Genomic DNA, 25,600 nt, shown 5'->3' on the forward strand with positions numbered 1-25,600 from the left:
AGGTTTACAGAATCTGTTCTGACCAAGCCGCTTCAATTCTGTTCATTGATCCACTGCTTCCATGCCACCCGCCCCCTCCGCCCCATCCCTCTGGGCCCCTTTGTTCCGCACATCTGACTTCTCTGGACTTTGTTCTCTGTGGTTTCTCTTTCCACTGTGCTCTCGCCCTTATGCTGAGAACGTGTGAGGATCTTCTCACCACCAAAGCTCCCAGGGTGCCTAGTTTTAAAATATCTTGTCTGTCTCACAAGGCCTATTAAGTAAGAATCAGGCCTCACATTCCCCTCTTTTCTTTTTTTTTTTTTTTGTTAAGCAAAAGATGATTGCCCGTTAAAGCTCTCATCAGCCTGAGAAGGCCAATCTAGCTCAGTTTCCATTTCTGAGACGGCAGAATGCAAACCTCTCTTGCCCCCTTTGCTCAGAAATCCCTCCTAAAGAACCAGATGTGGAAGTCAGGAAAACAGATGTCATCTTGGATGAAACTAAGAGGTTCAGAAAGAGGAAACAGAAGAAATTATAAAAGAAATAACACAAGAAAGTCTGAGGACTGCAGGACAGGAGAGCCGGGTTGAAAGGGCCACAGCCTGAGCTCGGCACCAAGGCAGACTGTGAGACTTCAGGGTCCTGGAGCTAAGACAGCCTAAGAGATCTGGGGGGAGGGAGTCACGTACAGAGGGTTTGCCTCCGGGGAAGTCATCAAACTCCTCAGCTGGGGCACTGGAAGCTGAGGACGATGGAGTCTCACCTCCAACCTTCCTCAGGGAAACCACCGTGTACCGGGCAAAGCAGCTGGCCCGTGAGATTGGAGCAAAGGCGTTTGCAGACAGGCAAGTCCTCTCAAGAGATTTACTGCCCAGGCACCATTCTAAGGAAACTACTGGAAAATGTGCTCCCCAGATCAAAGGAATAAACCAAGAAAACGGAAGCAACGAGGGCTCAGGGAACTAGAGCTCCACACCCAAGAGGACAAACGAATCCCAGGTGGCAGTGGAAGGAAGGCCCACACAGCCAGTGTCAGACCTGAAGGGCAGTGGGACAGGAAGGGGCCAACTAGAAAATGAGCAAAAGACACGAAGAGACATTTACCGAAGAGGATTTACAAGTGGCAGATAAGCACAGGAAAAGATGTGCGGTGTCATTAGCCATGAGGGAAATGCAAACTAAAGCCACAATGAGGTGCCACTGCACATGTGTGACAATGGCTAAAATAAAACACGGTGACACCAGATGCTACCAGGGACGCCAAGAAACTGGATCTTTCAGACGTTGGCGGTGGGGCAGTTTCTTTAAAAACTAAACATCCACCTCACGTAGGACCCAGTCATTACACTCCTGGGCGTTTATCCCAGAGAAATGTCAACTTATGTCCAAACATACCTGTGCACAGTTGTTCATAGCAGCTTTATTTGTAATAGCCAAAAATGGGGACAAAACCAAGGCTCCTTCAGTAAGTGAATGGTTAAACTCACATCATGGAGTGAGAGGCAGTAAAAGGGATGAACTACTGATACATGTAACAACCAGGGACATTATGCGGAGTGAAGAAAAAAAGCCAGTCTCAAAAGGCCTGAACTACTGATACATGTAACAACCAGGGACATTATGCGGAGTGAAGAAAAAAAGCCAGTCTCAAAAGGCCTGAACTACTGATACATGTAACAACCAGGGACATTATGCGGAGTGAAGAAAAAAAGCCAGTCTCAAAAGGCCTGAACTACTGATACCTGTAACAACCAGGGACATTATGCGGAGTGAAGAAAAAAAGCCAGTCTCAAAAGGCCTGAACTACTGATACATGTAACAACCAGGGACATTTTGCGGAGTGAAGAAAAAAAGCCAGTCTCAAAAGGCCACGTACTGTGTGGTTCCATTTGTATGACACTCTTGAAATGATAAAATTTGTAGAGTTGGAGAACAGATTAGTGGTTGCTGGGGGTTAGGGATGGTCAGGGGACAGGGTGTGACTCTAAAGGGGCACATGAGTGAAATCTTTTCAGTGATAGAACATTCCTGAATCTGGATTGTGGAGGTCATCCCATGAGCCTACACCTGTGATGAGAAGACATTGAATTACGTGCACATGCACAGTGAGTGCCAAGGTCAATATCCTGGTCTTGAGAGTGTGCTGTAGTTACGCTCTCAAACTATGTATGTGATATACATAGTTATGTAAGATATAACCCTTGGAGAAAACTGAGTGAAGGGTTCAGGGGACCTTCCTGTGCTATTTTTGAAACTTCCTGTAATTATTTCAAAACTAAAGATCTAGGAAGCATTCCATGTGTGGCTTACCTTATATTTCTGTTGAGACCGCTGCTTTGGTCACTGACAAGGAGGGACTGCTAAGTCATCTGGGCCAGTAGCAAACTTGCAGGCCCTCAGCCTCCATCGCCTCTGTCCTTTATCCGTCCCCCTCCATCACACAGGCAGGCCAGGGACGGCCTGGGAAGGCCCAGCCAGATTAACAAACAAGCGATAACCTTCGTTTCATACTCATATCAACAACCTTCTTGAAAGCGCCTTTTTCTTTGAGTTATTTTAAGCTACGTGTCTTTTAAAATTGCGACGTTTTCACTTTCCAGTGTTTCAAAACTGATTGTTTTTTCTAAACCCCAGCTTCTGCAGATCACACTTAAAAATAATCCTTATCGGGACTTCCCTGGTGGTCCAGTGGTTAAGACTCCTTGCTTCCACTGCAGGGGGCACTGCAGGGTTCAATCCCTGGTTGGGGAACTAAGATCCCACGTGCCACGCGGCGAGGCGAAAAAAAAAAATTCCTTTTCACCTTGCACGTGCTAGGACAGCTACTGTCAAAAAACCCAGAAAATAATAAGTGTTGGCGAGGGTGTGGAGGGAATGGAAGATGGTGCAGCTGCCATGAAAAGCAGTATGGTGGTTCCTCAAAAATTAAATGTAGAATTACCGTATGATCCAGTAAGTCCACTTCTGCGTATAGACTCAAAAGAGTTGAAGGCAGAGACCCGAAGAGGTATTTGCCCCTTGTTCATAGCGGCTTCATTCACAGTAGTTAAAACGTGGAAACGACCCAAGTGTCTATCGACAGGTGAATAACGACGGGGTATTATTCAGCCTTTAATAGGAGGGCCATTCTGACACACAGTCCAGCGTAGATGAACCTTGAGGACGTGATGCTGAGTGAGACAAGCCTGTCTCGGAAGGAGGAACACTGTCCGACCACCTACAGGAGGTACTTTGAGGACTTGGAATCTGAGCGATCGTTGTGGTAAAGAGTGTTCTGTCCCACGTTTGGTGTATGGTTCCCCTTCCAGGACCTGTTTCCCGGGGAATCTGGATCGAGCTGGTCTGTGCTGGGACGTGGGGGAGGCTCGTCTTACCCTCTCTTTCCTCTCCAGGTGGTGTTTGACCAGCGGCAGGCTGGGGAACACTCCCAGCGGCAGGCGATCTGTGGAACTGCACTGTGTTTTTATAGAAAATTTGTGTGAAACTGACAACAGTCCAATGAGGTTTCTGGGCCGTCTGAGCTGAGGGTGGCGGCAGGGTGTCTGCCTGCATCCAAGTTCTGGGTGATGAACGTTCGCAGCCGTAGGAGGTCCCTGACCACCTGCCTGAGAGCCAGACTCGGCCTCCCGTGGCCCTCGGAGCACCAGGCAGTGAAGCTGGGAGTGGCCCGGAGTTTGTTTTTGGCGCGTTGAGCTGCCGCCGGCTTCCAGGCAGAGGTGCGGCCGGGGAGCTGGGTGTACGTGTGGGACCCCGAGTAGGGTCACCAGTGTCCATGTGGTATTAGCAGCAGCCACAGAAGCAGGTGTGACAGCCTGGGAAGAGGGTCCAGCACGAGGAGGGATGAGAAGGGGCCGGTGCTGAGCCCGTGGGAGCTAAGACAGCGACCGGGTGGTAGAGGAGGATACCCCAGGGGCCGGAGCGCCGCGAGAGAGTAGCTCCGTGCGGTTGGCTGGGAGAGGAGTGGCTGCGGAGGAGAGGAGAGCAGTCAGCCACATCCGGTGTGACCCAGAGGTCAAGTGAGGTGAAGAAAAAGGCGTTTAGTGGACTTGGCATGCGTCCAAGGCCAGCTTTGGGGGCAGGACGCAGCGTCAGCGGAAGAGGAGGACCTGGGAAGAGTGTGTCGGCACCATTTACAAATAGCTTTAGTATGAACACACAAAACAGTGGACCCGCAGGCAACGGCCGACCTCACGTGTCCATCGCCAGCTCAGCTGCTGTCGCCCAGGTCTGACTGCCCCCTCCACCCCGTCCAGGACTCCCCACCGGTAGGACCTCGAGGCAAACCCTGGTCACATCATTGCGTTTGTAAATATTTCAGTCTGTTTCTACAGGAGAAGGACTCTAAAAATAACCACAATACTGTTACCCACCTAAAACATTTAACACTGGTTCCTTAACATGGTCAAAATCTGGTCAGATATCCAGTCGGTGTTCAGATATCCAGTGGTCCGATAAAAGTCATATGTGCTTTATCTCCACCAGGATCCAGACCATTCCCACGCATTGTGCTGGAAGTTGCTTTTGAACTCCAGTGATTTGATTTCACTGACTTTGATGAGATCACTGTAGGTTCCCAGGTGGTTATAAGAAAGAACACAGAGAGATCCGTGTATGCTGCATCCAGTTTCCCCCAGTGGTACCATCTTGCACGACTCCAGTACCGGGTGGCAGCAGGGATGGTCACCTTGACGCAGTCCAGATACAGAATGTTCCAGCCCCGCAAGGAGCCCCCTGGTGCCCCCTTATAGCCCCCCCCTTTCCTCCCACCCCTCTCCCTCCTTTACCCCCACCAATCAGTGCTCTAGTCCCCTCCTCAATAATTTTGTCATTTCAAGAGTGTTACGTGAATGGGGTCATACGGCGCGTAACCTCTGAGGACTGGCGTTTTTCACCCAGCAGCACTCTGGGGATTCAAGGTCGGTTGTGTGTGTCCGTAGTTGCGTGTTTTCAGTTGCTGATCAGCATTGCAGGCTGTGGATGGACCACAGGTTAGATTGTCTAACCAGTCACCCAGTGAGGGACTCTGGGTTGTTTCCAGTTTAGGCTCTTAGGAATAAAGCTACCTTCAGTAGTAATATACAGGTTTTTTGTGGGTGTAAGTTTCCATTTCTCTGGGATAACCACCCACCAGTGCCATTGCTGGGTCATAGGCCATGTTGGTTTTATCAGAAACTGTCAAATGGATTCCTACTCCCACCAGCGAACACAGATGCCCCAGTCCCCTCATCCCCACCGGCATCCCGCCGTTCTGAAAGGTGTGGAGTGGTGTCCTTGCAGTTTCTACTTGCGTTTCCATGGCAGCTAATGACATTGGACATCTTTTCATGTGCTTATTTGCCATTCCAGTGTTTTTGTTGATGAAATGTCTATTCATGCCTTTTGCCCATTTTCTAATTGGCTTGTTTGCATTTTTACTATTGGGTTTTGAGAGTTCTTTGCATATTCTGCATATGGTTATGTGGTTTGCAAAAATGTCTCCTGGTCTTTACATTGTCTGTTCATCCTCTTAACAACATCTCCTGTAGAGCAAAAATGTTAAATTTTGGTGAAGTCCCATTTATCAATTTTCCTTTAGTAAACTATGATTTTGGTGACAAGTCTAAAAACTGGCTAGTTCTAGATCTCAAAGATTTTCTCCTGTTTTTCTAAAAAAAATTTACTGTTTTATGTTTTAAGTCTCTGACCCATTATGAATTAATCTTTGTGTGAGATGTGAGGTCACAGTTCTTTTTTTTTTTTTCTGCCTCTGCATGTCCAGTTGCCCCAGCACCGTTTGTTGAAAAGACCATCCTTCCTCCACTGAGCTGCTTTTCCCCTTTGTCCAAAATCAGTCGAGCATATTTCTGTGAGTCTGTTCTCCATTTCCATTGATCTGTGTGTCTATCCCTCTACCAATACCAAAGTCCTTATTACTGTTCTTTATAATTAAGCTTGAACCAGGTAAACTGATTTCTCTCACTTTAGTCTTCTTTTTCAGAATTGTTTTTAACGGTTGTAATCATGGGGGCTGCCGAGTAAACCTCAGGTGTCACAGAGAGCATCTGCCCCAGATCTCCCCTTGCTCCCCATTTCCCACCAAGTTACACACAGATACTCCTGGTCTAAGCCTAACTGACCCTCATGACAAATCTCATTTCCTGACATGATTACTGTGGTCCCCCAGTGCTTTTTGCAGTAGTAATCATGTAAGTGTTAAAAAGATTGAAGGTTAAGCAGCAGTTCTCAGACTTGAGCCACATCAGGGTAACCTGGAGGTTTGCAAATACACAGAGTGCAGGGCCCCAGCCCAGCAGGTCTGGGGAGGGGCCCAAGAATTCACATTTCTGAGAAATTCCCAGGAGCTGCTGGTGCTACTGTTTGATGGTCCAGGGACCACACTGAGAACCACTGATATAAGTAAGTTTCCCCAGGATCGGTGGTTAAAATGGCTGAATATCACACTTTGAATATTTTTCTGTCATCTTCCCTACAACAGTACTATTTACAATCCCTTGGTCTGAGATTTCTTACATGCTGCAGAAGTCTGGAGACTGGACTTCCCTTCTGCAAAGGAGCATTCTGCACACCAGAGGGATTTTGCCAGCACAACACAGACTTCAGGAGGCTCCTTTATAAAAGTTATGTATGACAAACCCACAACCAACGTAATACTCAACAGTGAAAAGCTGAAAGACTTCCTGCAAAAATCTGCAACAAGGCAAGGGTGCCCACTCTCACTACTTCTGTTCAACATAGTATTGGAAGTCCTAGCCATAGCACTCAGACAAGAAAAAGAAATAAAAGATATCCATACTGGAAGGGAAGAGGTAAAATTGTCATTATATGCAAATGACATGACACTATGTAGAAGACCCTAAAGGTGCCACACAAAAACTACTAGAACTGATAAATGAATTCATCAAAGTAGCAGGATACAAGATTAACAAACAGAAATCTGTTGCATTTCTTCACACTAACAGTGAAATATTAGAAAGGGAAAGTAAAAAATGAACAATCTCTTTTAAAATCGCATTCCCCCTCCCAAAAAAAAATACGTAGGAATAAACCTGATCAGGGAGGTGGAAGACTTATATGCTGAGAACTATAAAACATTGATAAAGGAAATTAAAGATTATTTAAAGAAATGGAAAGATATCCCATGCTCTTGGATTAGAAGAATTAATATTGTTAAAATGGCCATACTACCCAAAGCAATCTACAGATTAATTGTCCCTACCAAATTATCTGTGACATTTTTCACAGAACTAGAACAAATAATCCTAAAATTTATATGGAACCATAAAAGATGCAGAATTACCAAAGCAATCCGGAGGAAAAAGAACAAAGCTGGGGGCATAACTCTCAGACTTCAGATAATACCACAAAGCTACAGTAATCAAAACATCATGGTATTGGCACAAAAACAGACATATGGATCAATGGAACAGAATAGAGAGCCCAGAAATAAACCCACACACCTATAGTCAATTAATCTCAACAAAAGAGGCAAGAATATACAATGGAGAAAAGACAGTGTCTCCAGCTGGTGATGTTGGGAAAGTGGGGCAGCTGCATGTAAATCAGTGAAGTTAGAACACACCCTCACACCATTCACAAAAATAAACTCAGAATGGCTTAAAGACTTACATATAAGACATGACACCATAAAACTCCTAGAAGAGAAAATAGGCAAAACATTCTCTGACAGAAACCATAGCAGTGTTTTCTTAGTCTCCCAAGGCAGTAGAAACAAAAGCAAGAATAAACAGATGGGACCTAATCAAACTCATACACGCTTTTGCACAGCAAAGGAAACCACAAACACAACGGAAAGACAACCTGTGAAGTAGGAGAAGATATTTACAAACAATGCGACTTGATTTCCAAAACACACAAACAGCTCATACAAGTCAGTAACAAAAAAACAAACAAGCCAATCCAAAAACGGGCAGAAGACTTAAATAGACATTTCTCCAAAGAAGACATATGGAGGGCCAACAGGCACATGAAAAGATGCTCAACGTCGCTAATTATTAGAGAAATGCAAATCAAAACTACAATGAGGTACCACCTCACACCAGTCAGAATGGCCGTGATTAAAAAGTGTACAAATAACAGATGCTGGAGAGGGTGTGGAGAAAAGGGAACACTCTTGCACTGTTGGTGGGAATGTAAATTGGTACAGCCACTATGGAGAACAGTATGGAGCTTCCTTCAAAAACTAAAAATAGAGCTACCATATGAGCCAGCAATCCCGCCCCTGGACATATATCCAGAGAAAACTCTAATTTGAAAAGATACACGCACCCCAGTGTCCACAGCAGAACTATTTACAGTAGCCAAGACATGGAAGCCTTGAGAGGCCAGACCAGAGGCAGGCACAGGGGAGGCGGCCACACTGGGCCACGGGGAAGGCCAGAACGGTTCCGTTTGTCCACACCCTCCGATGCTGCCAGCTTTGTAAGCAGTTTGAGGGCTCCCTTAAGAGCCCACTGTTCTTGTACAACTTCCTTGACCATGAGCTGGTGTTGGTGGGTAGAGTGGGTTCCTGCTGATGGGCGGACGGCTCTCAAGCTCCTGGGGGCACCTCAGCAGCTCATGAAAGCGGGTTTTCACGTGTTTCCTCTGCCTCTTCGTCCCTCTTCTCCTTTTGCTCCGTGACCAGCCATTGTCCCTGTTCCAGACTGGCCCCTGACCCCACCTGTGGAGCCCATCAACCAGGAAACACCAAGTTAAACGTGCTGAGGCCACATGAGGCATCTTGTAATGTAAAGGGGTGTCCCCAGGAACAGAAAAAACTGTGCTGTGTTTGGGGAAAAAAATATGCCCTGGTTGTTGATCCTTGGCATTTTAGGGGCAAATTGGAAACGCCATCTCTCTGCCTTGTTTCCTTATAACTAATTCACTCTTCTGTGGCGGACCTTTCAGCTAATCATGTGTTCAGCAAATCAGTTTTCATTTGGACTTTGCGTTTGTCTGCTATTCATTCTTCACAAGCTCCCGGGGTGGAAATGGGGCAGAGGGCGTGTGGAATCGGCATTCATGGAGCGGCCGGCCTGTGTACTTCCCCAGAAAGGTACCTAGTGATACACTCGGGCTTGGCTGGGAGTGGGATGCAGGAAGGATGTGTTGAGTTAGCTTAATTGGGGATGGAGGGGTGGGAGGGAAGAGGAACGATTATTGAGTGGCACATACGGGGTGTGTCTCACTTTATGCTCCCCCCAAAACTACATGAGGTGGGCATTTTCATTTCCATTTCATAGATCAGGAATCTGAGGCCCCATCTGAACATGTTCAGATCGCCCACGAATATGCAGGGGGCCTGAGCACAGCTGCCCGCTATGGAGGTGAACCTCAAGGTTGAATGGGAGATAGAAGTGACCAGTTGTGATGAAGGTTTTGTGGAGAGCAGGCGAGCTCTCCTCCATGATGTCAGGCGGTGCTTAGTCCCCCCGAGAGAAATTTGGTGTCACGCACAGGTTAGCAAGTGGAAGAAAATGGAGGTCGCGTGTGATGTGATTGCCCCGGAGGAAGTCATAGTCCCATGAGGGAGGAAAAAATAGAAGTGGCAGTGAGAAAACGGGCTTTTTAAAATAGTGGTGTATTTATTTTACAACTGGAAATGGATGGTTGATATGAAAGATGAAAGCCTGAGTTCACGAAGACATCCTAATTCAGAGCCATTCACATCAATGGCTTATGAAAAAGCATCATTCTCGGTTAGAAAACATTTCAAGGCCCCCACCCGAACCCATGATAAAGGGGACCCTGCTGCCTGTTGCCTTTAAAGCACAAAGTCAGGGACTTCCCTGGCGGTCCAGTGGTTAGGACTCCACGCTTCCACCGCCAGGGGCCCGGGTTCAATCTCTGGTCGGGGAACTAAGATCCCGCAAGCCACGTGGCAGGACCAATAAAATAAAATAAAAAATTTCTTAAAAAGCACAAAGTAAGCCAGTCCCTACACAGGCTCGAGGGGGCCATTAGCAGGGACTGTCTTTAAAAAACGCCAATGGAAAAGAATCTGAAAAAGAATGTAACTGAATCACTTTGCGGTACAGCAGAAATTAACACAACGCTGTAAATCAACTGTACTTCAATTTTTAAAATGCCTTTGGCCAAAGCTGATCACTAACGCGGCGCTCTGTCCTGACAGGTGGCGGTGATGGCTGAAGATGGGAACGAGGAGATCATGTTCATCTGTAAGTGGCCCGTGGCCCATCCTCACCATGGAAGGCAAAGCCACGTCCACGCTTGGTTTCTGTAGTAGAGAAGAGCTCTCTCCTTTAGACGTGGTCTTACTTGTCTTAAGAACCGCGATTTATTACACGAGAAACGTGCTGCTGGGCACCGTTTTAAAAGGAGCATCTGTCTGAGAACTCCCGGCAAAGGGCACTCGGCAGGGGTGGCAGTTGACTCAGATAAGTAACCCCAGGTTTTAGAAAGAGGCTCACAACATGTTAGATTTATGATAAACAGGTTAAGTTGGTGAATTTTCATTTACGCTCGTTCCCTGGGGACACCCCTGTCCTCCGTCCCCATAGAGGTGGCTTGGCCTACTTCGCAGCATGTCGTGGAGCAGGGTTTCCTCCCGGGGGCGCACGTCCTGCCTTGCGCTCTTTTTGCATTCGTGGGGAGCACTGTCGCTTACCCCCAGGCCTCGCGATGCTCTGTGGGCGTCTCCCTCCCCACTCAGCGCCCCCTCTGACGCTGGGATGTTTGTTTGCAGGGTGTGAAGACTGCAGCCAGTACCACGACTCTGAATGTCCCGAGCTGGGCCCAGTGGTCATGGTCAAAGACTCCTTTGTGTTAAGCAGGGCAAGGTAAGTGACCATCTTGAGCTGCTTTTATCGTCCTGCCTGTCAGACAGGGTTTTCGGCATATCACCTGCTGCAAGAGCCTGGTGGCCTGGGTGTCTACGAAAGGGGGGGGGGCGGGGAACAGCAAAAGAAGAAGTGGGAGAGACTTCCGTGAGAAGGGCTGTCCTCACGTTTGAGGCCGTCCGAAATCTCCGTCCCACCGTGAGCTGAGTCTCCTGCCGCCAGGATGAGCCGAGGCTTGTTGCAGACACTTCAGGGTCAATGTCTTTTATCTAGTTCCTGGTTCAGCTGATGGGCTGGGTCGGTTTATGCGTTGACCGCCATGGCCGAGCTTGTTCAGCCTCCCCTGTGGTCCGAGCCCAGGCCTGACGTCTAACAGGTGCACACTGTGGGCAAGGGGCGGGGATGCGGGCAGCCAGCTTCTGGACGAGCACCTAGATCTGGTGAGGGGGCTCCGTGGCTCTGCCAGTGCACGTTTCCCTGGGGGGGAGGGGCACAGCCCCACCTACCACGTAGTAGCTGTTTGAACCCGGACGAGACGTGCTCCTGTCTGCACCTCAGTTGCCTCATCTGTGAAGTGGAGAGAATAACTAGCCCTTGGAGAGTTGCTGTGATCGTTACACCTGATTTAGGGCCCGGCATGTAGTGGCACTAAAATTGTCATCTAATCAACGCAGTTCCTAGAAGCCACCCAGCTGGTTTTCCCAGCCTCTTTATTTCCTTGTCTTACTGTTACTTCCCTGCACAAAGCGGAGATTACTAATTTCGCCTAAAGTACAGATCTGATGAGCTCTTTTCCAAAACCTTCAGTGGTTGCCTGTCGCCCACAAAGTTCCCGTGGGAGCCATCAGTCCCTCTATGATAGGTTCCTTGTCTCAGCCCCGCTGCTCGCTCCTGGGAGGGGTGTGTGCTCCAGGCGCCCTGGGGGTCCGCCCCACTCCCGACGTGGGCCAGGCTGGCCCTGGCCTTCACGCAGGGCCCCAGCCCACATGCCTTCCCCCTGGCACGCGTGCCCCATCCTTGATATTCTGGGTTTACTTAGAAAGGCCACATCCTCGATGAAACCAGCCCAGTGCAGCCTGGCTGGAAATGCTTTTCTGGTCTTTGGAATGCGGTGGCACTTCTTGTCTTCCCCGTGGTACTTTACACGTGGCGCCTCTTTGTGGTCTCTCTGTGGTCCTCCTCTCTCTGTTGGCCGATTGAAGCCCACACTTAGGATGTGTGTGTGTGTGTGTGTGTGTGTGCGTGTGTGAGCGCACACACACGCATCGGCTCTGTCTCCTGGGCGGGGATTTTAAACACATCCTTGAGTCAATGCCCCTCTATTGCCCGCTCTGGGGGCCAGTGAGAGCGACCTTTTCCATCACCCTAACACTCTTGTCCCCTGGTGTGGGTGGCACCTCGGTCAGTGGATGCCCGGGGCCGAGAGTCTCTTGCTTTGTTCTATTTCTAGGTCGTCCCTTCCCTCCAACCTGGAGATCAGACGCCTGGAAGATGGAGCTGAGGGGGTGTTTGCTGTGACCCAGCTCGTCAAGCGCACACAGTTTGGCCCATTTGAGTCAAGGAGAGTCGCCAAATGGGAGAAGGAGTCTGCGTTTCCATTGAAGGTAAAAGCTGGGCCCAGTGGGGGAGGCAGAACCCCTGCTTTGTGACCTTCCTCGTGCAGATGGGGCAATGCCCGCTGAGCTCCAGTGATTCATAAATGTCTTAGAAACAGCTCTAGGTATTATAGTTCTGCTGAATTTCCAAGACAATGTTCAGATTTTTTTTTAGTTTTTATATCACAAGAGCATCAGAGTTAAGTTAGTATTTTGCAAGACATTAAAGAGAGTCTATTTAAAACATCTGCAAGAGTAGACCCCCAGCGCAGGCTTTAGGAGGGGGGGCTTTCTGTGGATTTTTGCAGGAGTGCGTTAGTGTTTTTGCAGGAGTGCTTTAGTATTTTCACACTGGTGCAGAGCGTAGGATACTTTGCAAGGCTCTTTCGAAAGGAGGTGTCTTGTCGAGGCCTTGATGAGAGGCCAGTGCAAAATTTGGCAGCTCTGAAAAGCACATCAGGCTGGAAAATGGCAGCTTTTATATGACACTGAGAAAAACAAAATGGAAGGAAATCGGTGGGAGGGCTTGGATCACTTAAAGTGAGACCCACGGAGGCGCCGTGAGGCGAGGGACGTGGGTGTCAGTCACAGCTCTGTCCCCGCACCCAGTACGCCCCCAGCCTCAGCCAGCCTTCAAAAACACCTGTAAATAAACAGAGAGGAACAGGTGCTGGTTGGGCAATGGTTACCCCGAGAGGTGAGCTCTCCTGGAGACCCTTAGCAGAGACGCACGTGTTTCAGGACAGAGGTGATCTAGGTGACCGCGGAGTTCTGCCAGTCCTTGGAGAACTGAGTTTACAAGGCAGATTTCAGCACAGCAGAGCGGAAGGAAAGGCACTTGATTTGTTTCCAAAGAAAGGAAAGAAAGAGACGTTATTTTACGTGAAGGAGTGAGGTAAAGAGGCCTGGGGCTGATGCACGTAATCGCTATGGGCCCGAGGTCGGCCAAGGCCCCTTTGAAAAAGTCCTTTGTGCCTGTTATGGTTTCTTTCAGCGACTCAGATTCTGAAGGTCTGTGTCTCGTATTGAGTTGTTTCCAGCACAGGCTCAGCGTTGGTTATCTGGGTGCTGGGGGCAGCTTTATGCCCGTGGAGGGAGGGCAAGGGAGCAGTTCCCACACCGGCTCAGGGTCATTAGGCACCTGGTGGACCCCTCTGCCCCCTCCTCTTGCTTCCGAGGGCTCCATCCTCAAAGGGGGCCTCTAGCTCTTAGCAGTGGGGAGCCCCTACAGGAAAAGCCCAGGAGAGGGGGGAGATTTCTTCCTACAACGAGGAAGCAATGATTGCATCAGAAAATGGCGGACAGGAACCCCCTATTCCATGTGGTTACTTTGAACTTCAAAATATTCAAGCTTCTCCCCCTGGGCCCTGCTTGCATTTAATCCATAAAGCAGTGGTGCTGCTTTGCAGCTGAGGGCACAGCTTATAAAGATTGAGGAACTTTGCTAAAGTCACTGACCATACTTGCAACAGAGCCGGGAAAAGAACTTGGGTGTCCTGATGCCCAGATGGGCCATGAGTAGAACTCAGCTGTCCTGATGACACCTGGGCCAGGTATAGAGTTCAGGTGTCCCGATGACGTCTGGAACTGGAGTAGAGCTCAGGTGTCCTGATTCCCACCTGGGCCATGCCTAGAATTGAGGTGTCCTGATGACACACCTGGGCCGGGAGTAGAACCCAAGAAGCGCCTTCGTGCCCACTTGAAAACTGATTAGAACTTGAGTGTCCAGGTTCTACACCTGGACCACAAGTAGACCTCAGATGTCCTAGTTCCCAGCCGGGCCACGCATAGAGCTCAGGTCTCCTGATAACTCCTGGCCTAGGAGCAGAACTCAGGTTTCCCCGTGTAGCAGAATGCACGCGTCCGGGTGCCCACCTGGACCACAGGTGGAAATTAGGCGTCCCAGTTCCCACCTGAGCCATGCGGAGAACTAGGGTCTCCCGGTGACACCTGACCTTTTGCTGTGTCTCCTGCTTCCCTTCTGCTTGTGATCAGCCTGACCTGTTCAGGGGTCTACCTCTGCCCTCCCACCACTGTAAATGCCTAAATAGGTCTGTATGGAGCACGGTTTGGCCTCTGATGTGGTGCCGTCCGGACTGGTCACTCAGCAGCCCCCCTTCTCTCTCACACACACACACACACACGCTGACACGCATACCGGTGGATAACCAGCCCCCGCCCCGGCCCCTCGGCGGGCCGCGCTCACCCCCAGGTGTTCCAGAAGGACGGGCACCCCGTGTGCTTCGACACCTCCAATGAGGATGACTGCAACTGGATGATGCTGGTGCGGCCGGCAGCGGAGCCCGGGCACCAGAACCTGACGGCCTTCCAGCACGGCAGTGACGTGTACTTCACCACCTCGCGTGACATCCCCCCGGGCACCGAGCTGCGCGTGTGGTACGCGGCCTTCTACGCCAAGAGGATGGACAAGCCCATGCTGAGGCAGGCCTGCCCTGGGCTCCACGGTACGTGGGGGCCCCTGTCCCCAGCGCGCCTGCCGTCCTGCCGCCCCGCGGGGACCCACGGCCCCTTGGCCGCACGCAGCAGCCCGGTGTTAGTGAGAAGAGTCGGGCCGAGTCGGGCCGGGAAGGCCCGCGGGCGTGGGGAGCACTGAGGGCTCGGTCCTGACACCACGTGGTGGGTCTGTAGGTCTGCTGGTTGAATACCTGGGCCGAGAAACCGTTAGAAGAGCTTGCCCCAAGCCAGGCGCTTGGTGGCGGGCAGCTCTGCCCCCAGCTCTGTGGCTTCACACGCGTCACTCACCCACCTGGTCCCTGGGGGTCAGGTTGTGGACCCTGGGTTTGGGCAGAGGGAACGGAGCACAGAGAGGTTAAGGAAGCTTCCCTGAATCACAGTGCAAAGAGTGACGGAATCAGGGTTTGAACCCGATTCTGGCTCCAGTGCTGGTGCTAGCCGCCTTCCAGCAGCCTCTTCCCGGAGGTCGGGGTGTGCGTGTGCATGCGCGTGTGTATACGCATGTGTGTGCCTGTGTAGCATGTGTCGTCAGAGAAGGGCCTAGTGGAGTGACGTGCGATTCACCCACATCCTTTTGGAAAAGCAAATCAGAATGCGTGTCCTGCTGACCTGGGGTCGGGGGTATCACCTCGTGAAGGGGGCCGATGAATTTAAATCTTTTCTACCCACGCTGTGGATCCTCGGGGTGTTCATCCTCACCACCTGACCTTGAGGGACCACGTGAAGTGGCTCACACGTGGCACTACGACCTGGGAGAGCAGGGCTTCCGTACGGCTCCACCTGGTCCTGCCCGGGGCAGACATGCTTGTTGCTGCCACGAAGATTACTTCCTGTGGCAGGGAGAAGCTGACACTGACTTTCCTTCCGACCCCCGAACAACAGGGTTCTGACAAGGAGATGATCCCTCTTATTATGAGCACCGTGGGCTACAGACAGCTCCGTACAGGCTTGGGAGGTTCTGGTCTGTCCCACGTGTGCATCGTGGCGGAAGTTTGGGAGCTGCTTCCGGTGGGCTCACGTGGCAGTGTGAGAGAGGGAGGGAGGTATCCGTGAGGCATCCCAGACGAAGCACCACAAACCGGGGCTAAAACAAAAGAAATATGTTGTCTCACAGTCTGGAAGCCTGGAGTCCAAGATGCGGGTTTCCCAGCTCTGGTGTTGCCGATAACCCTTGGCGATCCTGGATCGTAGCTGCAGCACCCCATCCCTGCCTAGGTCTCTCCCTGTGTCTCTGGGTTCTCTCCTTATGAGGACACCAGTCACTGGATTTAGGACCACCCTCAACCAGTCTGACCCATCTTATCTTGGTTACCTCTGCAAAGACCCTACCCAAAGGTTCCAGGCGGACGTGAATTTCCAGGACCCCTCTTCAGTCACTGCAGGCTGGCTGGGTGATGGTGGCCCGTGGAGCCTCTGGGGCGTGCTCCGGGAGTGACGGATGGCTGCACGCGGGGTCTGGTGGCAGGAGAGGGTTTGCATCTTCACAGGGATATTTGCAGAGGGAGACTGGGCTTGATGGCCCTTTCTTTATTTTGATAGTAAAGGGGGCAGAAAGAATTTGGAGAGACCCTGGGTTTTTCACCAGGCTGCTCTAGCCCCTAGGATTTGCTAAAACCGGGTACCTGGCCCTGCCCCTGCTCCTGCCCCTGGGAGGCACCTGCAGTGGCACTCCACGGGGTCAGGAGTCATTTTCAAGCACCGAGGTGAGGCCACCTCCCTGGGTACTGTCCAGGGTCACCAGGATCTTGCCGGCCTGGCTTTCTCGTGTCGTGGATTCCTTACCCTGTGCGTGTCCCGGGACCAGCCCAGACTGCACGTCAGGGTTTGGCTTGTAGAGTCTGACCTTGTCAGTTGTGTCCTGGAGGTGGCATGCATGCCCCTCATGGCTCTCAAGGTCAAAGTCAACACAGAGGTCACCTCCCCTTATCAGAGTTCCAGTTGTTGTTGGCTTTTTGCCTCCGGAGGGCTCTTGAATCTGGGGCTGCGTTGGAGAGCATAGATCTTCATGAAATGAGCCCAGGACCGTGTTGTCCAATACCTGCCTCCGGATTCCGTTCTAACCGTTCTCAAGCAGGACACTAGGGTAGCTGTGGCCCCTCCTCTGGGCTTCTGAGAATGTAGGGCGCTGTTCATAACCAGGCAAGCAGCGTGGCCACCCTAAACTAGCTTCTGAATTGGGGAAATAAATAAGCAACTTAGGTACTCAAAAAGTTTAGAAATAGCTTTTATGATTTTTTTCACTTTCTGTTTGGGGACAAAGGGCAAGCACACATTTCTTGGCAACGTGATGAAAGTTCCTGACTACTGTTAACTAGTTGGTTAGTTGGGTTCCTTGTTTCTTTTCTTCCTGGGAGAGCCCCCTGCTCAGTGACCACTTGACCCCGGCAGTGCTGCTGGCGCCAGTACCATTGCTGCACCTAGGGACGGGGCAGCCGCCCTAGGACCCCCGCGTTGTCTCCTACCACCCTGGCCTCCTGCCCAGCCCCTTCCCCAAGCCCCTCTCCCCTCCCCTGACGTCCCCTCCTGGCACAGAGAGGCTTCTGGAACCCTGCTCCAGCCCCACCCATCCGGGTGCCCAGGGCCCAGGGCGGTGTCAGGTGTGTGTTTTGAGCACCTCCCCCATCGGAAGCCGTGCGTTGGGAGTCCTGGGTTACTGAGTGCCCACTTCTCAGTAACGGGAGCAGATGAGGCCTGTGAAGAGAGGCCTGGAAACCCGTGGAAAGCTGGTTTTCTGCATGATTCTGATTATCCAGATCTGACAGGTAGGGAGATGGCTTCACCTCTGCCCCTCCTGAGATGAGGCCGTTCCCCATCCCGCCTCTGGTCTGGACGCACCCGTGAGATCACACGGGGCCTTTGTAGCCAGCGCTGCACCTTTATCCCGATGGGAGTGGGTCAGAGCAAGGTGAAGGGGCCCTAGGAACCACCAGTTTGTTCCAGAAGGGTCCTGAGGGGGCCCGTGGGCAAGGAGCAGTCTGCCTCTACATTATTTATCAACTTTCTAGGTGAGCATCGGAACTGCTAAGACTCATTCGTTCTCTCTTTTGAATTTGCTTCAGACATCTTTGTCATAGATGTCTGCCATAGCGATCGGCCCGTTTGTAGACTGGCAGAGCAGACTTTTAAATACCGAGGGAAGTGGGTCTCCTTCTACCTGGCACGCTCCTTTCAAAAATTAATCTGTTTGTTTTTTTTTTCTGGTAGTGGATTTACTTTTCTAATCACATGTTCTCCTTGAGCTCACATTAAGGCTGGTTTTTCTTCTTTACACACACCTGGGCCTGTTGGCAGATGAAGGAGGAGGCCCAGAAGCCCAGTGGTCTCAGCGGGCGGGTGCGTGGGGTTCAGGGTCGGCTGTCAGCATCAGAGTTTCAAAATCACCTTTCTAGTGAAAAAAATGAAATATAAGTACATTTCATAACATTTGGGGAACTTTGAAATCACATATAACATCACCATCTTAACGACTCCTAGCATTTTTGATTAGCATTTTCTAATAGTTTTAAAAAACCAGCGCTGTGGGCGTGTAGTTAACAAACAATAAAATAGCGATTTTAGGTGGACAGTTCAGAGTTTGGACAAATGTCTACAGTTGTGTGAGCTCCACCACAATCAAGATGTAGAACGTTCTCAGCACCCCAGACGATTCCCTTGTACAGCTCTGTACTCCATCCCCTGGCGGCCAGCATCTACCCTCCGTCCCTGTAGCTCTGCCATTTCTTTTCCGTCGTTTAAAAAGCCATGCACTTCTGCGTGGTTGAGGTCTTGCTGTACATGCTGATGTACCACGTGATTGATCTTCATTACACGTTTTGCCGACCGTCCTGCTGTGGGCCTTCTCCCTGTCTCTCCACTGCCAGCTACTGTTTCATTTTGCGTAGACACTTCTTTTTTGTTGGGCGTGTGAGTGGTTGGGATGAAGAATTGCCTTCTGGTTGCTGGCTAATTTTTTCTTAAGTCTTTTTTTTTGCGGTACGCGCGCCTCTCACTGCTGTGGCCTCTCCCGTTGTGGAGCACAGGCTCCGGACGCGCAGGCTCAGCGGCCATGGCTCACGGGCCCAGCCGCTCCGCGGCATGTGGGATCTTCCAGGACCAGGGCACGAACCCGCGTCCCCTGCATCGGCAGGCGGACTCTCAACCACTGCACCACCAGGGAAGCCCAAGTCTTATCTTTTAAAGATAATTTTTGGAAAATAGAGTCCTGCCCTTGGTGGGAGGACAGCAGTCATGACTGGTTCTTCTAGTTAGTCCCGTTGACCTAGCGTTCAGGACACCAGGCTGAAGAGATGGGTTTCCTGCCGAAGGTCAGGTCACAGGTCAGGCCTATGTGAATTCCATTCCTGGGCAGGGACCTCGTGGTGGAGAGATAGCAGCTCACTCAGATGAAAAGAAACTGCCTTTATTCCCGAGTACCCACTGCCAGCTACCCCCTGCTCAGCCTCCTTCTCTGAAACTCTCCTGTGCAAGAGTGCTTTGCCCTCTTTAGAACCGTGTGTGTTTGGGTGAGTGAGATGCAGGAATTTGGCCCTGATCTCCTCCTGATTCTCTTCTGTGGATTCCCAGAGATGGGCGCAGAGGATGGCGGAGGCTGGGCCGCAGGGCACACCCCACAACGGCGCCCTGCTTCTGGGCTGTGCACTCTCCACTCTTTCTGCTCTGGCTTTGGTATAACCAAAAATTTCATACAGCAGTTACATTTCTCTCTTCTTGTTATCTCACGGAGACTCAGAAAATGCCTGCAAACGGTTGTAGCAGTGGTCTCCGTCTGTTTCTTCCATCCTTTGCAACCTTATCGCTGTGTTTTTGGGTTTTTTTTTTGCGGTACATGGGCCTCTCACTGTTGCGGCCTCTCCCGTTGTGGAGCACAGGCTCCGGACGCGCAGGCTCAGCGGCCATGGCTCTCAGGCCCAGCCGCTCCGCGGCATGTGGGATCCTCCCGGACCGGGGCACGAACCCATGTCCCCTGCATCGGCAGGTGGACTCTCAACCACTGTGCCACCAGGGAAGCCCTTATTGCTGTTTTTTGACACAGACAGAGGTGTGCTTTTTCCTGGTTCTGAACGCGTGTGCAGTCGCTCTTCTGGATGGTTTTGCTTTGCGAGTGGCCCCGGAGGGTTGCGATGGGTCGTGCGTGTCAACACAAGCTGCACAGAGATGGGAGTGGAGGTGGTGGTGAGGGCTGGTGGCCCCCGTCCAGCCCTGACAGGCTGCCACGTGGGGTTTAGCGAATCAGCTTCCTGGGCCAGGACATCACGAACATACATTCACTTAGAATGTCCCTGTTACCAAGTCAGCTCGCACTGCTCACCGCACAAGCAGCCCGTAAATCGAGAGACCAGCTGGGGCAAGAAATAGCGACTTTATTGGAAAGCCAGCAGACCGAGGAGATGGTGGACTCGTGTCCCAAAGAACCAGCTGAGTTAGAATTCAGGCTGCTTTCAGACTAAAAGGGGAGGGAATGAAATCAGGCATTTCCTGGTTCCGGTCAGGGGATGTTAATTCTTCCTTCCTGCAACCATTCACAGGTGAGCCTGGTCAGGATGTTTGCTGTGAGCCAAACAAAGGTGTTTTAGTTTTACTGTCTTTACCTGGGAGGCAGGGTTCCCAGTGAGGGGCCATTAGGTATAATTTAAGCTTATAGGCAACATCCCTTTAGTGATTAACTTGTAACAGAATACAAAGGTTCTTCTCCATTACATCCCCAACTTTGAGATCTCACAAGAGCATCGGTAGTTTTTTTTTGAAAAGGACCCTGAGCAACCAGGGTCTCTCTCTGTGTTCCATGGACCCTGGTCATCTCCCCCCGCCCCCAGACTCCCACGGGGGTGCCGGGAGGGCTAGGGGCACTGCCTCCGCAGTAAGCACCTACCCCAGGCAGCTGTTTCAACCTAAATTCAATAAAAGTGAAGGTCCAGTTCCTCAGGGGCACTCAGCGCATGTGGCTGCCCCCCTGGCCGGCAGTTACAGAACATTTCTGTCACTGCAGAAAGCTCTGCTGGCCAGCGCTGGGCAGGAGCCATGGCCACACCAGGGCGCATGGCCTGGCTGTTTGGGGTTCCGCCCTTTCTTGTCACATGAGCCAGTGAGAGGTTGGGGAATTCGATGTGGGCCGTAGCATGCATTTTTTCTTTTCTTGAAGTTGTATGGGGGGGTGGTGTCTGGTCCCACCAGACTGGCTTCTGGGAGGAGGCCACGTTTCCGTGACTGGTGACAGCCCTGCGTCAGGCCCTGGTTCCAGTGCTCTGTGCCCGGCTTCCTCATCTGTGAAATGGGGACATTCACAGGCACGAGCGAGTCCGTGTAGGTAAAACGCCAAGAACGGCGCCTGGAGCATTGGAGCTGCTCCCAAGCGGTGACAGTTGTTACCGCTGTCATTGTCGCCTCCTACGAGGGCAGGTGTGCCCTGCACTGGGCTGGGCTGCACAGAGAGAGCAGCTGCTGGACCACCTCCCCCTCTTGTCCTTTGAAGCTGCAGGCACCCCAGAGAGCAGCACGCCAGTGGAGGCGGAACCCAGCCGGTGGGTGTGCAAGGTGTGTTCGGCCGCCTTCCTTGAGCTACAGCTGCTGAACGGTAAGGGGCCAGACGCCGGCGAGTCCCGCGCTGCGCTCACCCTGACGTGCTCTGTCACTTCCACGCCATCCCTCTGGGATGGTGGCAGAACACACGGGAGTTCCCTGGCTTTGCGGGAGCAGCTCAGCTCCCAGCCTGTGTCTTCCAGGCCTCCTCCCGGGATCTGTGCTTTGGCTTGAAGTTCTCTGCGTGTCTGGCAGCGAGGGATCTTGTTTGCTTTCTCTGAATCTCAGCAGAGCATTAGTTTGGTGTGGGGGGCAGTCTCTCCTTTTGTAGCCTTCCCAGGCATTTGCAGCCGGGTGGCCTCATCGTTAGCTTGTTCTGCTCCGTGGCCAAACTTCCAAACCCTTCCCGTGACACGCAGCACGTAACGTTGTTTGCTTTAAAACTTTCCTTCCCTCATCCCTCACCCCTCTCCTTCCCTGGCCCCTCGAGGGCACTTGCGCTGCACAGTGGCCCTGAGCGTGGAACAAGTGGGGAGACAGCCGCCACTTCACACGGAGGCCTGTGTGAGCCAGTCGAGGTTGTCGAGGGGAAGAATCGCTCCTTGGCCGAGTGTGCAGGCGGGCGCCAGTGGTCACTGGAGGGCGCTGGTCCCCATCTGTCTCGTGGGTCACTCCTCCGTCCTCTTGCTGGTGCCCCGCCCTCCAGACAGCCTGAGCCCAGCTCACCTTCATTCAGGGAGCATGGCCATCTCTGTCTGTTTCCTGTGTGTGGCCCAGTTATCTTTTCTTGGGAGGTCTTTGAGGTTTCTTCCGTTGAAAATAAAGGTTTTTGGCCTTCATGCAGTGTTTTGAAAGACAATTTTGTTCATTATGAATTGAATGTTTATCACTATTCCTCTTCAAAGGCTACGTTTTAAAATAACTGTATTATATATTCATCGTAGAAAAATTAGAAAGCTTAAATGAGCTTTGAGAAGAATATAAAAGTTGCCTGTAAGGTCACCGTAGAGAGACCCACGTTACCTTTTTGCTGTGTTCTTCCACAGTTTCTCTTTGCTCATATACGCGTACCCATGCTTTTAGTTTTTACAAAACTGTACGTGATTTTACAAAACTGCCCGGCTTCTATCGCCTGACTGACTTTTTAAAATGGTGGTTGTGTTTGGTGCCGTGGAAATGCTGTCATTTTCAAAGCAGAAGAAATAACGTTTATTTGCCTCTGCAGAGGGCACCCTGTTAGCAAATAAAATTGAAAACAAAATGGAGGTTGGGAGTGGACGCCCTGCCTTATGCCTTTGCTCCCCTGTCCTGCAGAGCACCTGTTGGGCCATTTGGAACAATCCAAGAGCGTCCCCCCAGCCGGCCAGCAGGATTCGGCTGCAGAGAAGGAAGCAGACGTTCCCCGGGGGGAGCCTCCCGCAGTTCCCAAGAGTGTCAGTGCCGCCAAAGAGCAGAAGAAAAAGCCTCGAAGGGGGAGAAAACCCAAAGCATCGAAACCAGAGCAGCCTCTAGTTATCGTGGAAGGCGAGGAGCCAGCAGGTGAGGGGGAGGAGCCCGCAGGTGAGGGGGAGGGGCCCGCAGGTGAGGGGGAGGGGCCCGCAGGTGAGGCTGGTCCCGGTCCTGGGGTAGCAGTGAAGGGAATGGGGAGGGACCTGAGGCCATGTTGCCTCCATGCCGGGTAGCAAAACTCGGCACAGAGCCCTTCTCTTTCGCTGAAGCAGCTCTTCACGCCCGGCGACTCGCAGTGCGGTTGGCAGCTGTGCCGGCTGTGACCTTTGACAAGCGCGTCCACCTGTGTAACCCGATATCAGGACAGAGAGCATGTCCGTTCCCCCCAGCCACTTCCCGGCTTGTCTCCCGGCATCTCCCGCACGGCGTGTAGGGGAGGCTCGTCCACAGTCGGGTCCCCGCTGCCTCTTCTCCTTTGCTGCCGAGCCGTGTTGGTCCATCATGTGGATGCCCCACCGTCTGCTCCCGTGTCCCCTGTGGACGGTCGTGCAGCTGGCTTCCAGGCTGTGGCTAAAGCCGTTCTCTGACTGTACAGTAGCCTCAGTTGAGCTTGGAGGGACCTTGGGCCCTCATTCTCGGGCGTGGGATTCCCAAAATGCCGTGTCCCCTCGGCCCTCACGTGGCCTCTGCCAGGAGTGCCTGGTGCCAGAGGATTCCTGGCGGGTCTCGCACGTAAGGACCAGACATGATGCTCAGACAGTAGTGCGTCCCCTCACTACCTTCCTTGCTGATCGCTGGGCAGTTTTTCTTTTCGCCGTCTGCCGTAGCCCAGGATTTCTTTTGCGAGAGTGAGAAGAAATTTTTATCCTTTCTTGGAATTAAAGAGAATTCAGAGGAGCAGACCTCACATAATGTTCTCAGGAGAACTGGTTTAAACTTCCCCTGGACAGCTTCCCTACTTCTCTATAAACAAGTAGAGGAGAAGGAGGTGAAAAGCTTATTAAATGATTATTTCACTAATTCTAAGTTGCATTAGGAAGACGTCATAGTAGGTGAAGTGGCTAAATCTTTTCATGTAACCTTCCCATATTTCACTTGTCCAGAGGTTCAGGCCTGGGTCCCTATCACTGTGGTTATTTGATATTTGACTCTTGTACAAAATGATGATCCGCTTTTGAACATACTCAAGATGGCTTGTGTGATTACAAAAATTAATATTTCCAAGTCTCTGTCAGGACAGAATTAGCTAGGTTATAAGGTCCCAGTGTGTGTCAAAGTGTTTCAGTTTTAGGTGGAACGAAAGGGATTGAGATAGTGTCATGACTTAGCCACAGATTGTAACTCCAGTTCTGAGTTAAGAATAATATCTTGCTTTTCTAAATCTGCAGGTAAATGTGTGGATTCTAAACTATCGCTAGTTTCTTGTTGTTTTTTTTTCCCCGTGTCAATCTTGTGATCTGTGTCTGCAACGTTGGCCTGGCTGTGGCCCCTCGGGCCTGTCATCTTGGTTCGGTTGCGTTCCATCCCCGGCCCTGGTGATGACACGGCTTGTCCTGTCCCCTCCACACAGAGCAAGTGGCAGAGATCATGAGCGAGGTCGAGCCTGTGGCTGCATCGCCGGACGAACGGATCATGGAGCTGGTTCTGGGGAAGCTGGCCGCCACCCCCAGCGACGCGAGCTCAGTGCCAAAGTATGTCCCAGAGCAGCGCGTGGGCCCGGCTTCACAGGCAAAGGCGCCGTGGCGGCTAATCCATTCCAGAGGGAAGGCCGGATGAGAGGGGATGGTTTACTTCTTGTAGGAAACGTATGTGCTTGGGAAGCAGCAGGAACTCTGGAGCCCAGGGGGTTAATAGCGCATCCACTGTGAAATAGCTTAAAATTTTAAGAACTATTTTTTACTCTAGTAAAATACACATAGTACACAATTTACCATCTTAATCGTTTTTAAGTGTGCGATCCGGTGGTTTTAAATACATTCACCTTGCAGTGCAGCCTTCCACCCATCTCTGGAACTTTTTCATCTTCCCCAAACTGAAGCTCCATACTTACGAAAAACACTGACTCCCTATCAGCCCCTCCCCAGCCCCTGGCACCCACCATTCCGCCTCCTGTCTCTGTGAAGAGCTCAGAGGAGGTGCCTGTGTCTCCAGGGGCCTCATATAAGTGTTCTCACGGTGTTTGTCTTTTTGTGATGATAGGCTTATTTCTCTGAACGTAACGCCCTCGAGGTCCATCTGTGTTGTAGCAGGTGTCGGAATGTCCTTCCACTTTAAGGCAGAATAATTCCATCATGTGGGATGGACCACATTTTGTTTATTCATTCTTCCATCAAGGACACTTGTGTTGCTTCTGCCTTGGCTGCTGTGAACAAATGCTGCTACGATAGGACAGGTTGTATTTAAATTTGTGTAAATTTAACACCTTGCTCTGTGTGTTTCCACTTTTTATGAACGAGGAAAATGTTTGTATTTAAGTTATTATTCTTAGGCAGTTTTTTGCCCTGGAGTTGAATAAGCTGGTGGCAGTATTTTTTTCCAGCCCTTTTCCCACGGGGCCAAAATGCGCCTGGTCCTGTAGGGTTCGGGAAGCTGTGGAAAAACTGAAAACAGAGCAGAGCAATGTCAGAAATGGTGAACCTGACCTACTTATTTATACTCCATCTTATTGCCCAGAGGGTTTCGGTAACTTACCGTCAGAAACACATTTCATAGGGAGAAGAAGTTTGAAAAATCAGGTTCAGGGAAATATGAAACAGGGTAGAGGCAAGTGAAAAAAAAGAGAAT

The 25,600-nt window shown here is 51.2% G+C and overlaps 1 protein-coding gene across 3 annotated transcripts in view; it reads left to right on the plus strand.

Annotated features, from left to right (window-relative positions):
* The window catches only part of PRDM15 (PR/SET domain 15), a 58,780-nt gene that overhangs the window by 5,187 nt on the left and 27,993 nt on the right, over positions 1 to 25,600 (plus strand). For all 3 annotated transcript variants that reach the window (XM_022552830.2, XM_089910215.1, XM_089910217.1), the window contains exons 2-8: positions 10,115 to 10,160; positions 10,688 to 10,781; positions 12,232 to 12,385; positions 14,589 to 14,841; positions 21,321 to 21,422; positions 22,682 to 22,906; positions 24,387 to 24,507. In XM_022552830.2, the coding sequence (XP_022408538.2) occupies positions 10,115 to 10,160; positions 10,688 to 10,781; positions 12,232 to 12,385; positions 14,589 to 14,841; positions 21,321 to 21,422; positions 22,682 to 22,906; positions 24,387 to 24,507 (995 nt within the window). The remainder of the gene's footprint in view (positions 1 to 10,114; positions 10,161 to 10,687; positions 10,782 to 12,231; positions 12,386 to 14,588; positions 14,842 to 21,320; positions 21,423 to 22,681; positions 22,907 to 24,386; positions 24,508 to 25,600) is intronic.

This window comes from Delphinapterus leucas, chromosome 4 (genome assembly GCF_059928025.1).
Source record: "Delphinapterus leucas isolate spDelLeu-1000000601 "Yukka" chromosome 4, BTC_Dleu_Yukka2, whole genome shotgun sequence".
NCBI lineage: Eukaryota > Metazoa > Chordata > Mammalia > Artiodactyla > Monodontidae > Delphinapterus > Delphinapterus leucas.